General features: G+C 37.4%; 1 protein-coding gene across 1 annotated transcript in view; it reads right to left on the bottom strand.

The window, feature by feature from the left end:
* The window catches only part of LOC147388044 (DNA damage-binding protein 1), an 80722-nt gene that overhangs the window by 53139 nt on the left and 11162 nt on the right, over positions 1-16421 (bottom strand). The window contains exons 3-4 of the mRNA XM_086420896.1: positions 1489-1548; positions 1303-1394 (exon numbers count right to left, since the gene is read on the bottom strand). Coding sequence (XP_086277022.1) covers positions 1303-1394; positions 1489-1548 — 152 coding nt within the window. The remainder of the gene's footprint in view (positions 1-1302; positions 1395-1488; positions 1549-16421) is intronic.

The following is a 16421-nucleotide window of genomic DNA, read 5'->3' as shown; positions in this document are numbered from 1 at the left end:
CATTCCAAAACTTCTAGCCCCATGTTTACAAGTTGAAAAATCGTGGACCGTCCATTTTTTGTAAACCATTTTTGATGGGGTTAGAGGTTTTGGAATGGGCTGATTTTTGGTGATGATGATCTCCTCACCGTAGAGATATTTATCAAAATGTAGATGGATGTCTAAAACCCAAAAAAGTTGAACAGTCACATAGGGTATCTAAAATATTCCTCAAGACATACAAGGGTGCCTAAAATCAATCAAAAGTATTTTGGGGGAGAGCCAAAAAGTAGAAAGTGGGAGTGAGAGGGGGCAACCCATTGAAAATTGAGGTGTATCTCCAAAATTTACAAAAATCTAGAGGTTGTTCTACAAAATCCAAAAAATTGAGGGCCGGGGGCAATTGCCCCCCCTGGTTCCACCCCTAAATGCAATGTCAATTCATGCACTTAAGATATCTAAAGAAAAATAAAGAATCAAAAACAAAGGTAAACTAAAAACTGGAGGGCACCAATACCTCTAAAGAATTAAGTGACAATTGTTTTTACAATTCATATATTTTCAATCACCAAAGAAAGCTACAAGTGATTCCCTGCTCAATACCATAGTGACTTAATGGAACTTCCTTACATCATCATTACAGTATCTTGTCCTGACACTTTCTGTATAAACTTGATGGAGAAGTATTAGGTCTGTTTATGCATGCTATTTAATTATTTCATGGATTCAAGTCTTGCGAATATCTGGACGTAATCGTGCTTCCTATTAAAGATTTAATGCTGGGAATATTTTTAATATTATCTTACCATCAATCATTTGGTATATAGCCAGAAATAATGCGAGTCTTTATTAGCCTTGAGATTAATCTGAAATTGATTAGTGGATACATTATGATGTTACAGAAAAAAAATCGACTTCTTTCTTGTTCTAGAGATTTTTCTTCTTCTTTTTCTTTTGATAAATATTTTAAAGATGTTTCTTTATCAGCATTAACCAACAATAGGATAGGACCTAAAGATTTGTGGTCTGGTTTTGATAGATTTCACAAACTGAATTATAAGGATACGAATAGAGAAATTGAAGACCACCTTGGGAAAAAAAAAGTGGTAGGTCTTCTTGATCTACATTTCAGTTTTTCCATTTTTTTTTCTGAATAAACTTCACTTATATCTATCTGAAAAAGATAATACCATGTGACATGACTAACACTAGCATTACTACTGTTGTATTATAATAGCTATGAACCAAAAAATTATTAAGGTAAAAAGAATATTAGAAAAAAAGAACTAAACGTATTTTCTGTTTCAACTTTCAAACTTAAACCTTGTAATAAGCTCATTTGTCTCTACATCCCATTGAAGAACACAAAATTTGTATCTTTCGGTAGCAATAAATAGAAAATCTTGTGCTTCACCCTGTAAAGATACAAAACAAAAAAAGGAGACTTAGTTAACTCAATTGGGCACAATCACGTACCAACTATTAAAATAACAACGGAAGGAAACTCACATGAGGACGAAAAAGCTCAAGTGTAGCAATTCTTCCATATATTGGAACATCCAGCATAGGCTGCAACACAGAGTACATGTTTTTTTTTTTTTATTCTGCTTCTAGAGCATAACAATGCAATGAACTTTAATGTTCGGTCAATCATAAATAATCTAGCAAACATCAAATTGACTAGAGAAGGTGGCCAATGACTCATAAAACATCACAACGAATTAAAAGATGATTGGATGATTGGCCATTTCACCATTAGATATGCCCATGGAACAATAATCAATATGAATCCGTCAAATGTAAATTAATTATAAACAGTGGGGTAAAGGAGGCGGACCAAACAAAGAAGGCCACTTTGGACAGATCTTGGAAACACAAAATTACAGATGCAGCGAAAATTGAACAAGAAGAAGTATCTACCATTGCGCAGAATGATCTAATTTTGAACAAGCAATTGTGACCACAATGCCTGTCACCAACCAAAGAAAATAAAAGAATATCTTGAAATAATCAAGTAAAATAGCAACAGTGTTCGAAAATGTCGGGAAACTTCCGTGGGGTTAGGGTGTCCAACCGTGGGGATTAGTCCATATCACGAAAGAGATGCAGGACACCCTATGTTATAAAAAACATGTCCATCTCCTAATCATTAAGGTTCCTCCTCATTCCAAAGTCCAATAAAAAACCTTCTCAAATCCAGACCATGAAATCTTGGAGCAAACCCTTCTTCTAATAAAAAGGGGCAAAGAGCCAGTGAGCCTCATCCCTAATAGGAATCTCTCTGCACCACTAGTCCTCCAAAATAAAATGGACCTTGGCACCTCTTTCCCATCTTAAATCTAATTTATTAAGCAAACTCCAAATGCCTATCCAAATACTACATTTGTGAGTAGATCACACCATGACCACAATTGCAACCTAGATTCCTAATCAGTGTTTTAAAATTCGTACGCCTCGAGGCATGAGGCTTAAACCAAAGTCGTGGGTCAAAAAAAAAAATTGATTTTTTTTGTTTTCTTGCTTTATTTTACACAAATAACCCGCCCTCACCCCATGTCTATTATGTATTAAAGTCTACTAAATAGAAGTGTTTTTTGACTTTTAAAAATATCTTATCAAGAAACCTCTCAAAATCACTCTTTGAAACCCTAAAATCTTCCTACACCAAGATTTCTCCTAGAGGCTCCAATACTCATCCGATTTCAAATCCATCGGTTCTTACAACTTTCTTACGAAGATTGCGACCAAATAGAACCAACAAATCAAGGATTCTCTAAGGTTTTGAGGTATTTGATTTTTCTATGTACATTCTTGAACTTTTACCCTTTTTTTTTCAAAATCTTAGGGCCCATGTGGATATAGGAGCCAGAAGTACTTAGAACATAAGTACTTTCATAAGTACTTCTTGAAGTACTGTCTGGAGTAGGTGGATAACTTGTTGTGTATTTGGATGCAGGTTCTGAAAAGTACTGTTAGAAGTATTTTTGATAGAGTTTTGTGTTTGGAAACTATTTTAGATTTTATTAAAATGATCAAAATGCCCTTAGAAGTATCAGTTACTATTTTTAACATTATAACTCAACAAATTATTCTTCAAAAGAAATAAAGTTAATGTTTTTATCCATAAAAACTAATATAAACACCCAACAATTATAAACAAATAGAAGATATTATGAGCAAATATATACCACTGAAAATATGAAAAAGCTTTCACCACATCAATGGATAGTAAATTTGTGTGTAATTGTTCACATCAATCTTGCAATAAGAAATTTCAACCATGGTTGGAATGCTCATGGATGAATCATTAAGTGAGCAATTGGGGGAGCTAGAAATCCAAATTCAAATGCTACACTAAAAGGCTACCACCACATCAATGGATAATAATAAAATATTATTTAATTGCATTTTTGAGGGTATGCTTGTAATTTTCAAAATATTATTTAATTGCATTTATGAGGGGCATACTTGTCCCAAATGCTACACTAAAAAGCTACCACCACATCAATGGATAGTAATATAGTATTACTGCAATTGCATTTTTTAGGGTATGCTTGTAATTTTCAAAATTTATGAGGGGTATACTTGTCCCAAATGTTACACCAAAAGACTACCACCATATCAATGGATAGTAATATAATATTATTCCAATTGCCTTTTTGAGGGTAGGTTTGAAATTTTCAAAATTTATGAGGGGCATACTTGCCCCAATCTCGTCATTTTAACAATGTTTTGTGGCTCCGCGCAAGAGTAGTTTAGAGAAGTAGCACCATTGGTACTCCGTGAAAAAGCACTAAAATGACTCCACAGTAAAGCAGTTCTTTCCAGGAGTTATTTATCCAAACACCTTTAAAGTGCTTCTAACTCCCCGCAAAAGTCAGAAGTATTTAGAAAAGTCAATCCACACAGGCCCTTATATTTCTCTCTTGTTTTTCTGTTTGATTCTTTTTTTATTTTTCCTTTTCTTTTTCTTTTTTTTTTTTTTATTCTACCTATTTATGATGGTGGTTGATCGAAATGCCTAGAGGAAGTGGATTTTTAGTTGTTTTAATTCTTCTCTAATTTATAATAGGGTCTAAAACTTCGTTCCTAAGCCTAGAGTAGTTGTTTATTTGATGTTTGATACTCTACAACTCTATGAGTTATAATAAATTGCTATTTTGCTAGTATATTATATTGCTACTTCCCTACATTTTTAGAGTTTAATGTTTATTTGATGCTTGAAGGTTGTTTACATGTTTTTATATTTTTTTTAATTTATTATAATTTATATATATATATATATATATATATATATATATATATATATTAGAAATTTGTTTTTTTAATTAATTGAGGCTTACGCCTCTCCCCAAGAACCCAAAATGCCTCAAGTATACCTTAAGTACTTAAAAACACTGTTCTTAATCATGTATTTTCTAGATGTTTTTATGTTTTATGCCAAGCCTCAATAACCCCTTCACTAAGGGAACCCAATTGATGATCTTTAGGAGTTTTCAGATCATTCAATTTGTTCAAAAAAAAATAACTATGTGTTGAAAAAATATTCTTATTATAACCATAAGAAATAGTGAGTTGTTTTATTTTATGGCACACAAACACCGCACGGGTGTAAAAACCATGTTAATTAATGAAACTATGAAAATAACATCTAACAATTATTCGAAATTGCTTAGATTGCCACAACACCTTTTTATTATAACACATCAATTATATAATTAAATGGTTGACCAGAGGTTGGGGATAACCTTGTTTATTTTTTCATCACCAACCCCAAGCATGTAAGAAAAGGAACAAGAACGGAGGAGAGAAAGCATGAAAAGAGAAGAACTAGGAATGGATTGGAGATAGAAAAGAGAGAGAGCAAAGGGAAAAATAAACACAAGGTGAGATAGGGGATTAAGAGAGAAATAGAGAGAGAGAGAGAGAGAGAGCAACTAAGAGAAATCATCACAAGATCGCTTCCATAAGCATGAATTATTAGACTATCAGTAAACAATAGATTTCACATGACATACGACCAAAGTTTCTCACTAAGTTCATCGGTTTCTTGTTTGCCATTTTCTAGCTACGAAAATGGGCTCACACCAGTAATACGAGAACATCTAAAGACAACTTCCTTAGCTAGATGATCCCTAACCCATTCATGGATCTTTACCTATAAAAGAAACCAAATTTCCACAATGATATAGAATTTTTTTTAAGTTAGTCATCTTATATGAAGAGCAACAAATTGCATTTGAAGAATCTCCTTCACTAGTAGATTTCTCTAGTTGTTTTTCTTCATACAAACAACATCCATACCTGACATGCACCAATTGATATACTAAAATTACAACGATCAAACAAACCATTGTAGATTAGCTAATTTGAACACAAATCGTGAGGTTATTCTAAGAGACGTGGACGCCAACAGGTCATCCCCCATGGGTAGGATGGCGCCAACGAAGCACCATCTACCACTTTGTCTGGTCCAAGCACATGCGACCTCAAGCGCCTAAGATGGCGCCCTTTGCTGGTTATGATACAGAAGACACCATGGCATCGAGGGTATCAAATAGATCCGACTCTTTATTGACAAAATTGACATATACTAACAAAATGGGGGTCTTAGCCTTGGACAATAACCACACACATATACCTATTATCTGACACCTTAGCTGGCATCCAATATCCAAACTAGCAAAGAGAGAGGGTCCCCCTATTTAAAGGGGATTGCCTACAATTGATGGAGCATGAATCCTTAATTTGAAGAGCAGCAACTTTGCTCAAACATTGATTGACTCTCTCTTTATGTTGCTACTCACACCCCTCTCCACCACCTAACTTCACCTCCTCATTTGCTTGACAAAGGTAGTCGGTTTTGTCTTGTCTTGTCCCCAACAACATAGTGTTTTTGATGTGGATATTAGAGTTCATAGGCTTAACCAATTTGGGTCATGTTTTAGTTTTAGGATTTTATTTTATTTTAATTATTGGGCTTTTTATTTTTTTTATAGAAGTTAATTATTAGGTTAATTTATGAATTAGATTCAAGTCTAGGTACTATTCACATCATTTTGATTTAGACCTTATTTTAAAGCGTCAAAACTCAATTGATTTTGGTGTCATTTGAAAAGTTATTCAGTTACTTATCCAACAAGTCCAAAATTTTGCGATTCCGATGAGTTTTGAGACAAGTATGGCCAAAATATTGGTAGGGTGTCAGTTCTACACGGGATTTGCATCTCAAAGTCAAAAGTGTCACTTTTTAATAATTTTAGAATTAGGATTTTCAGTCTAGTTTATATATATGGCTATTGTAATTAATTTCAAAGAAAGTCGATGAATGAATAAAAAAACAGAATTGTTTTCTTGTTTTGAATGTTGGTGCATTCAATGTAGTCGATGTCATGGAAATCATTGCGTGATTTCAAGATAAATATATAGTTTTCTTTAATCTTTTTATTATCTTCTATCTTCTTCCTCAATCCATCTTTTCTACAAGTTTTTTATTTATTTGTGAGAGATCAAGAAACAATCAAGAATCCTTTAATCATTTCAAGAAACCAATCCATAAACCAAGTTTTCTTGACTTTTCGAGATATCTTAAATTCTTGATTCTTGATTTCTTAAATTTAAATTCTCTAATTTTTTAACTTTGATTCTTGAATCTTGATTTCTTGACAATCATTTTCCTCGACATTAATCCTTTCCCTATTCTCTTAACCTTTAATCCCTACCATATAAACCCTTTTTCCTTTAACCCTTTTCCCATACAAAATATCGTAATTTACAAAACTTTGAATTTTACATCTCAGTAGCCACTTGGGATTTTGAAAACCCTTTCTTCTATTATCACCCAAATCCTTAAACCAATTCCAAATCCCAAATCATATCCCCTAACCTTATAAACCTCAACCCTATAAACTTAAATCCTGATTATGAAGAAAACCTAATTTCAATAAGTTTCATTGAGAAGATCTTACAAAATACTAAAAATACAAAGATTTTGTGAACATTATAATGGACATTTCGTTGTTTAGTTTTGTCAAGGAAAATTCATTATAGTGTTGAGTGTAAGGTGATTCCTTTAGAGGAATGTCATAACATGCTGGGACGCGGTTGGATCTCACGTGAATGAGTTACTTTTGATGTGCAGGTAGGGTATTTTACGTGTTGTTTCATACAAACGATATCTACTCAAGGCATCATTGTGAAAGTCACATCCTACGGTACCATCAGTCCAAAAATAGGTTGTGAAAAAGGCAGATGAGACAACAACCTTAGAAGATAGTGTGCCTACAATTCTAGAACCAACGCGGGAAAAAGATCTTGAAATGGAAAAGGAGCCTAAAATTCTTTTGGAGATAGCTTCTACAACTCATGTCCATGATATAACTATACTATTAATACCTCACATTGGCTTAATCATCTCAGAAGATTACACTAAATATTTTCCATGATAGAAGATCGCAACTTGAAATTCATCGTTCAACGCAACATCTAGGCAAGAGAACGAATCTAAGTCAAAAGGGACAAACCACAAATTGTCATGATCATCCTTGGGCATTTCAAAACTCAAGGACGAGTTTTTTCCAACCAAAGGAGAATTGATGGGGACATCAGAGTTCATGGCCTAACCTATTTGGGTCATGTTTTAATTTTAGGATTTTATTTTATTTTAATTATTGGACTTTAGTTATGGGTCTATTACATTTTTTTATAGAAGTTTATTATTAGGTTAGTTTAGGAATATGATTCAAGTTTAGGTACTATTTATGTCATTTTTATTTAGACCTTATTTTGAGGAGTCAAAACTACATTGATTTTGGTGTCGTTTGAAAGGTTATTCAGTTACCTATCTAAGCCCAAGATTTTGCAATTCTAATGAGTTTTGAGATAGTTATGGTCAAAATATGGGTAAGGTAACAGTTCTACACAGGATTTGCATTTCAAGATCAAAAGTGTCATTTTTTTATAATTTTAGAATTAAGGTTTTCAGTCTAGTCTATATATATGGCTATTGTAAATGATTTCAAAGATAGTTGATGAATGAATAAAAAACATAATTTTTTTCTTATTTTGAATGTTGGTGTATTCAATGTGATTGATGACATGGAAATCATTGAGGTGATTTCAAGGTAAATATATTATTTTCTTTAATCTTTTTATTATCTTCTATCTTCTTCTTCAATCCATCTTTTTTTATATATAAAAAATTTGTTTGCTTGTGAGAGATCAAAACCCTTTAATCCTTTCAAAAAATCAATCCATAAACTATGTTTTCTTGATTTTTTAAGATATCTTGAATTCTTAATTCTTGATTTCTTGATTTCTTGATTTCTTGAATTCTTCAATTCTTTCACTTTGATTCTTCAATCCTGGTTTCTTGGAAAGCATTTTCCTAAATCCTTAGCCCTTTCACCATTCTCTTAATCTTTAATCTCAACCCAATAAACCATTTTCCATTAACCTTATCCAACCCAAAATATCGTAATTTACAAAACTTTGCATTTTACATCTCAATAGACAAATGTTATTTTGAAAACCCTTTTCCTATTGTTAAATCCCAAATCAGATCCCCTGACCCTATAAACCTAAATCCTAGTCGTAATTTTAAAATATAATAATTAAACCCCACAGCGAAATCCTTACCCAATCCCAAATCCTAAAACAAATCCCCTAATTCCCCCACTTTTTCATCTTCTTCCCTCACCGTCCTGCATCTATTTCCGTGTCCATGTCCGCGACACCGTAAGCATTGGATCCTAATCAACCCCTAAATCTAGCCATGTGTCTAAGTCCTTGTCCACGGGGCATCCTTTAGTGAACATTTCGATGACTCCGCTAGGAAGGGATCACGGGAATGAGACGTGCAAGAGCTCAAGTTGAGTAGACACAAGGTATCACAAACATAGAAATAGACACAGACCAAACTGACAATGAGGTAGTCGATACGGCTAATTCCACGGGCAAAGAACAGCAAGAGCTGGCATTGGAAGTACCCGCTGCAGCATTTGGACCGTTGGGAATTATTGCAAGGCATGGCTAGGCCAAATGTGAAGATACTATAGTACATGAGAAAGCTGCAGCAACAGCCCACTGTTTTGGACAAACCAGGTGACATACAAGGCGCCCCTACATCTACGGCATGGCAGCAAACAGAGAGACCATCATAACCCAAGGAACAGACACCCCTGATGATGTAAATGTAGGGGTACATGACGGTTGCTGAACTGACATGACTGTTGGGTGTGAGAGATCGCAGAAGGAAGGTCAACTCTATGAGTACAATCTGCCATACCCCAACTTGCTTCAACAAAAGTCGTATCCCAAAGGGAATGTTGTTCCTACATTCCTTATGTATGATGGGAAAGGCAACACGAAGGAGCACGTATCGAGGTTTCTAGAAGCTCTAGGAGGATATGCGACAAAACATGAACTCAAGTTATGGGAATTTTCAAAATCCCTGAGTGAAAAAACTTATACATGGTAACCACCTACCCCCTAGGTCGGTGCAGACTTGGGAGGCAACTAGCGGATTCCTTCCATCGGAAATTCTTCATTGTTTGCGAACAAGTAACTAACCTTGGCCTAATGCGTCAAGATGACAAGGAACACGAACACCTTTGTGAGGAGATTTCGTAATGGCGTTATGGACTGCTAGGAACAGATTGATGAGTTGAGACTGGTGGAAATGTGTATCATGGGGATGTTACTCTCGTACCAAACCTTGCTGGAAAATTTGAGGTTGGCTAGCTTCTCAGAGCTCCACGAAGCAGCAAAAAGAACGACGGCAGCGATGCCAAGTCCACTTGAGAGGATAATCCCACCTCTTGGAGACCGCCTGAGAGGGGCCAGGTAGAAAAAAGGTTTAGACATCAAGCATGTGTTTCTAATAAGCGGCCAAGGAGAGTGGACACAAAAGAGCGCAACCCTCAGCCCAAGGAGGGATGAAAGAGAAGACGATGGCGCCCTAGACTTCCCATGTGGCAAAAAAGAGGTAGAGCAAATCTTAGAGACTTGGATCAAAGACGGCACCATAAGGATGCCATTTGTGAAACAGGAAACAACACCAATGGAGTAGGACAGCACTCACTACTACAAATTCCATCGTATAGTGGGACATCCCACGAGGAACTGTCAGATACTCAAAAAGATTTTCGTAGAGAGATGTGCCAACAGCAAGCCACAGTTAGGGTCAGATAAACTTACTCATGCAAACCCCCTGCCAGATCATCGACATGAAATTTTAATGGTTACCCACAATGACAGGAGGGAGGAGGGAGGCGTCACAAGAATCCGATCTGATAGCTCTCGAATTATAGGGGACTGCGTTGTTCAAAGATTCTTTGACCACCTAGAATTGTCAGACGAAAAAAGATATGAGGCTTCAATAGCCGTGGCTGCCATCTCGACTGGAAAGTTGCCAATCAAACGAGCAACAGCTGGCATAGTTTTCTTAGAGGAAGAAGCCTCATTGGAATCAAATCACGTGCGCCCATTGTACATCCGATCTTCATAAAGGGGATACACCTCAAACGAGCCTTTGTCAAAATTAGCACATCCTTGAATCTAATCTCGTAAAAAGTCTTAGACATGGTCGGGATCTCTCGGCAAAAAGTAACGAGGTTTGCCATGGAGATACAGGACTGTAGCGATTAGAGCTTCGACGGCATCAGATATGTATATCTCAAGTTTGAGACAGGGCCAATACACTCTACGGTGTGATTTCATGTCCTTGACGCAAAAACGTCGCCCTAGGCTACACAAGATAAAAGAGATGATGAGTTCAACTTAACATCAATGTATGAAGACTATAGTTGGAGGCGAAGTCGTGACGCTGCCTGCATCAAAAACACCTTTTGTGCCAAAAGAGGCTCATTTCATAGAAACTGCATTCTTTGACGAAGACTGAGGGTCAGCGTTATGTTCGACCCCCTGCCTGTCTAGAAGTCGACGTCAAAAGCACAAGGAATGAAGGGGAAAAGTGGGCGTTCTGCAGAGACTAAGAGCAACATTAATTGAATAGTCTTACCTAGTGGCAAGGTAGTGTACTGCTTATGACGGCCACTCGTAGGGTGTGGCAACACCCTCGAAACACCAAGGCAAGTTTCCGCCGTTAGGAACAAGTGAAGGAAGCACCAAGAATTATGTAAGATGAGAGAAAGAATATTATTGGGGGAATAGAGGAGCATTGTATCAGTCCAGTCGGGTTTGGACGGAATGTGAGAATCGACAAGTTCCCGATGGACCATGGGGAATTCTTGAAGCTTTTGAAGGAATTTTAAGATGTATTCGCTTGGACCTATTCGAAAATACTGGGTTTGGAGCAGTTAGTGGTGCAACACCACTTGAATGTGCCACCATGAAGCAAGCCAATAAAGCTGCCACTTAGGCAGTTTAGGCATGAAGTGGAGAAACAAATCAAGATGGAAATACAAAAATTGCTAACAGTCAGATCTATTAAACCAATACCTAGCTAACAAATATAGTACCTATCAAAAAGAAAAATGACCAAAAACGATGTTATGTCAATTTTCGAGACCTGAACCAAACTTGTCCAAAAGATAACTTTCCACTACCGAACATCGACATGTTCGTCGACGCCACAGCTAGAAATGGACAGGTATAACAGCTACAATCAAATCAAAATGGCACCAGGAGATGCAAGAAGACAGCATTGAAAACGCCAATTGAGAATTTTTATTACATAGTGATGCCCTTCAGTCTCAAGAACGCAAGGGCGACTTATCAACGTACCATGACCACCATCTTTCACGATATGATGCATAAAGAAATGGAGGACTACATTGATGATATCATTGTCAAGGGCCTAAAGCACATGCTACAACCTTAAGAAGGATATTCGAGAGATGTCGACAATATCAACTTAAGATGAACCCCTTAAAATGCACTTTCGACGTCATTGAGGGAAAATTTCTTGGTTTTGTTGTGAGTAGAGGGGGTATCGAAGTGGACAAAGAACACATGCAAGCAGTCGTCCAGATGCCCCACCAAAGAAAAAGACATGAGATATTTTTTGGGAAAGGTGTCGCATATTCGACAATTTGTGTTAGCCCCGGTGCAAGCGACTGTGCCTTTCTTCATCTACAAAAAGAAAAATTACCTTTTTATTAGGACCAAGAACAGGATGAGACTTTCAGCAAGATTAAATAAACGCTAACTAAAGCACCAACCATGATGGCCTTGGTACAAACAAGCCATTGTTGCTTTATTTGGCCTCGAAGGAGAAGGCTATTGGAGCGTTGTTGGCACAATATGAGGATGAAGGAGTGGAAAAACCCGTCTATCATGCAAGCCAAGTACTCAAAGATGCAGAACAAAGATATCCAAGCGTAGAACGCACTTGTCTCTCACTCATGTATGCCGCCCAAAAGTTCAAGCCTTACATGTTGCAAAACAAAACCAAAGTAATGACGAAGTCCAATTTGATAAAGTACCTTTTGGAGACGCCAACCCTAACAGGGAGGGCAGCAAAGTGGTTATTGCAACTATCAAAATTCAACCTAAAACACGTTCGACCAAAGGACATTAAAAATCAAGCTTTCTCCAATCTATTGTCATCTTTCCCCAACAATAATGAAATAGAGATGGATGATGGTATCCCAGGGGAACTGTCAGAGATCGCCGAAGTAACGGAAGGGTCATGGACCTTACAGCTCAACAAGGCCTCTACCAGATAGGGAGGCAGCATAGGAGTTGTGTTTAATGAGCCTAATGGCAAGCCGATTGTGATGTAGGGTAGAACACACAAACCTAAAGTTTATGTTAAAAAGCTGGTTTTATAGTGAAATCCCAAGAAAACAGTAATGAAGAATCTTTATGTCGAGCAAAATATACTAGAAACCTCAATCTAAGTTTGAGATTGATGGAAATAAATAACATAAACTAAAATTAAGAACCAATATCAGGCTCTTATACTCATAATTAAAAAGAAAGGGAATAAGTCTCTTCTTCCTTTTTTTTTTAATCAATCTTCAAAAAAAGCAAACTCACTGAATTTGTTTTATTTGGGACTCCTTATATAGATAACTCCATAACAACTTAGTAACCTTCTAAAATACTAAAAAGTAACGTCCTAATCTATCTATAACATATTACTAACCTTCTAATCCTTTTAGAACTCAATCTAAACCTCTAGAAAGAATTCTAATTCTAACCTAAAGAATAAAAACGAACTTTACAAATTATAAACTAACTAGGAAAAGAAACTTTCTAAAATTGAAATAGAAACTAAGACTAATTAAATAACTTAAAAATAGAAACTCAATAAAAGAAAGAGTTCTAAGAGAAGTTGGACTAGGTCTTGAGGATCGGTCAAAGATTGGACCAAGTTGACCCGGTCAACTCGAGTTGACTCGATTTTGACTGATTTGACTCAATCAATGTTACTAATTTCTTTCTTCTACGCATCTTAACTCGATCATAGGTATTGAGATAGGTGTTGACAAACCTATCTACATCAAACTGCCTACACATTCAAATTAAACTTCAAGTGCAACAAGGCAAAATATAAAGCACTTCTCTGCAAGCTCGCAATGGCAAAACAACTTTTTTGTGAAGAACATTGAGATTAAAGGAGATTCGCAATTACTAGTGAGATAGATTAATGGGGACTACGGACTGAAAGAACCGTGCTTGACGCCCTATAAACTAAAGCGCAACATTTAATGAAATACTTTGAGAAATTGATCTTCACACACGTAAGGCGCAATTTGATTAGATTCACAGACACTTTAGAAACTTTGGCCTCAAAGCTAAAACTCGATGGAGAAAAGGGCATCGCTCATCCATAGGAGGCACCAAATAAGGTTGGTCCTGGCAAGGGAGCTATGTTTTTGCTAGTGGCATCCTTAACGAGGGATCTGATGAGATTGACTCATGCGCAACAATCGACTCCCAATTATATATATCGAGTTCCTCAATGCCGGCCACAGTAATGCATGTCATCTCCATGTTTGTGACAACCAAGTCATCAAGGGGAACATCCTATTGGAAATATTAGGATAGATAGTTAGTTCTAATTTGGTTTATATGTATTTATTTCTATTATTCTTTCTGTGTAAGGGCATTTATGTCCATTCCCCTATTATGGGTTATAAATATTTACCAAGCTCTCATTATGAGACTTGAATTTTTCTCTTCTAAAATTCTTCTTGGTATCAGAGCCAAACACAACCCCTCTCCGTTCCTCCTCCCATCTTCCTTCATTCACTAATTCCAATCACCCAACAGTAGCCTCATCCGAAGTTTCTCCCCTTCGGGGGCCTTTTCTTTCTTCTTTGATTCTTGTCTTCTTAATCGCATGTTGCGATAGAGACTTTATTAGTCCTTCACATGCTGCTATAGAGACTTGCGCTGTGATTAATATTTTTTTATATACCCTACGTTAGGGTTTCTCTTACGATCGGACTTCCAAGCCCTAAGCAAGCCAACTATAGATCAGATTCTAACTTGCAATCAACTTTCCGGCTCCTATTATACCTTGCGACAGCAGGAGTAGAGATGAATCTCATCTGCGATCAGACTTCCAACTCCTAAAGTGTTGTGCGATCAGACTTCCAAGCCCTAAAGTGTTGTGGAACAGCAACAGCAGGTTTCTACATGCCTGTATCTCATCTGCATCAGCTTTTGGGCTTATATTATAGCTTGCGACGACAGCAGTAGGTCTGAATCTCATCTGCGATCAGACCTACAAGCCCTATAGTGCTCTGCGACAGCATTACCAAGTTTCTACAAATCTGTATCCCACCTACGATCAGTTCTAGGTACTCTACAGTGACTTGCGATTCAACCTTCTTGCTTAAAGTGACCTACGACAGCAGCCATAGGTCCTTACCTTTGTTGCGATTCCTTCTACATGGCCTAAAGTGCCTTGCGACAGCAACCTACAGCAGCAGCTTGCTGTTGTGTTCACTTCAATCAGCTCTATAGAGTTTGATCTGCTCTACGACAACACATGGTTGTTGGGTGATTGACAATCAGCCCTACAACACTTCTCAGACTGTGCAAAGCCCTGTAACAACAATTACTTTTGGTTCTTTGGTTAGTTCAACCTCACGACAGCAGTAGAGACTATTTCTAGTGTTACCGACAGCAATCAGTAGGACTTTTTGGCCTTAAACAGTATTAATACAGGAGAACTCCCTTCAATCCAAATACAGTACTAATTGTACAATGACATCAACTCACGCGACTAAGGACTCTACCATCACCTTTGGGTGTAATTTTTCTGTCTAACGTATCACCAATGCCCCATTAGATGGTCGTAACTTTCAGAGTTGGTCCCGGTCTATACGACTTTATTTGGGTAGTTGGAAAATCTGGTTAGTTGTTAGGCAGTATTCCTAAGCCACCCCCCACTGATCCCAAATTTGAACAATGGGAAATCGATAATTGCACTATTCTTGGCTGGTTATTCAATTTCATGGAGCAACGCATCTACACTATGTTTATGTATCATAAGACTCTCTTCTTTGTGGTCAACTCTCACTCAGACATATGCACATGCTCGGAATGACCCAAGGAAATCAGAGTGTTGCAGATTATTTTGGATTTCTTCAATCCCGTTGGGAGGAGCTCTCACACTATGAGTCTATGGCTGAGTCATCTGCAGAGGCAACCGGGTATGTGGTCAAGAGGATTGCTCGGCATCAGACATACCAGTTCCTCATGGGTTTACACCTTGAGTTTTAGGCACTGCGGACCCAAATCCTTAATACCACTCCTCTATCGTCATTATTTGAGACATTTGCGATTATTGATAGCGATGAGCATCGTCGTCGTGTCATTCCCTCTCAGACATCGTCTTCTGTCACTATCTCTGCTTCAGAGGCAGATCAGATGGCTCTGCAGTTAATTCGGGTGTTGTTAATTCCCGTACTCAAGGATCCGGGAATCAAAGCCGTGAGAGCTGTGGGCGTGGTAAAGGAAGTGGTCTTACATGTAGTCATTGTGGGAAGATTGGCCATGAGAAGGCTCGCTACTTTCAGCTCTATCCCCACCTGTTGAGATCTTCTGGGGGACAACCCCTTGCTGCTGTTGTGGAATCTACCTCTGTTGATCATGCTTCCCTTGGTACTATTGATTTGCAACATCTTCAGACACAGATTAAAGCTATTGTACGGGATCAGCTCCAGGCTCAGACTCCCTCATCCTCGACAGTTGCATCTGTTACCACTCCTCCACGTACCTCTTCTGCTTTTCATGCCACTCAGTCTGGCTCTGCTCCTCTGACCTGGGTCATTGATTCTGGTGCCTCTGATCACATGACCGGTGAGTCCAATCATTTTATTTCTTCTAATTTTCCTACTACTCGTAAGGAGGTTCGCTTTGCTGATGGGTCTCCTGCCCCGGTTCACAGTAGGGGTACCATATCTTTGTCCCCTGGTTTTCCTTTTGATTTTGTTCTCCATGTTCCACATTTATCTCTTAAC

Source organism: Akebia trifoliata, chromosome 13 (assembly GCF_017979445.1).
Source record: "Akebia trifoliata isolate Shusen 1 chromosome 13, ASM1797944v1, whole genome shotgun sequence".
Taxonomy (NCBI): Eukaryota; Viridiplantae; Streptophyta; class Magnoliopsida; order Ranunculales; family Lardizabalaceae; genus Akebia; species Akebia trifoliata.
Note: the sequence above shows the minus strand (reverse complement) of the source record. Positions and strands in the feature narration are given on the sequence as shown.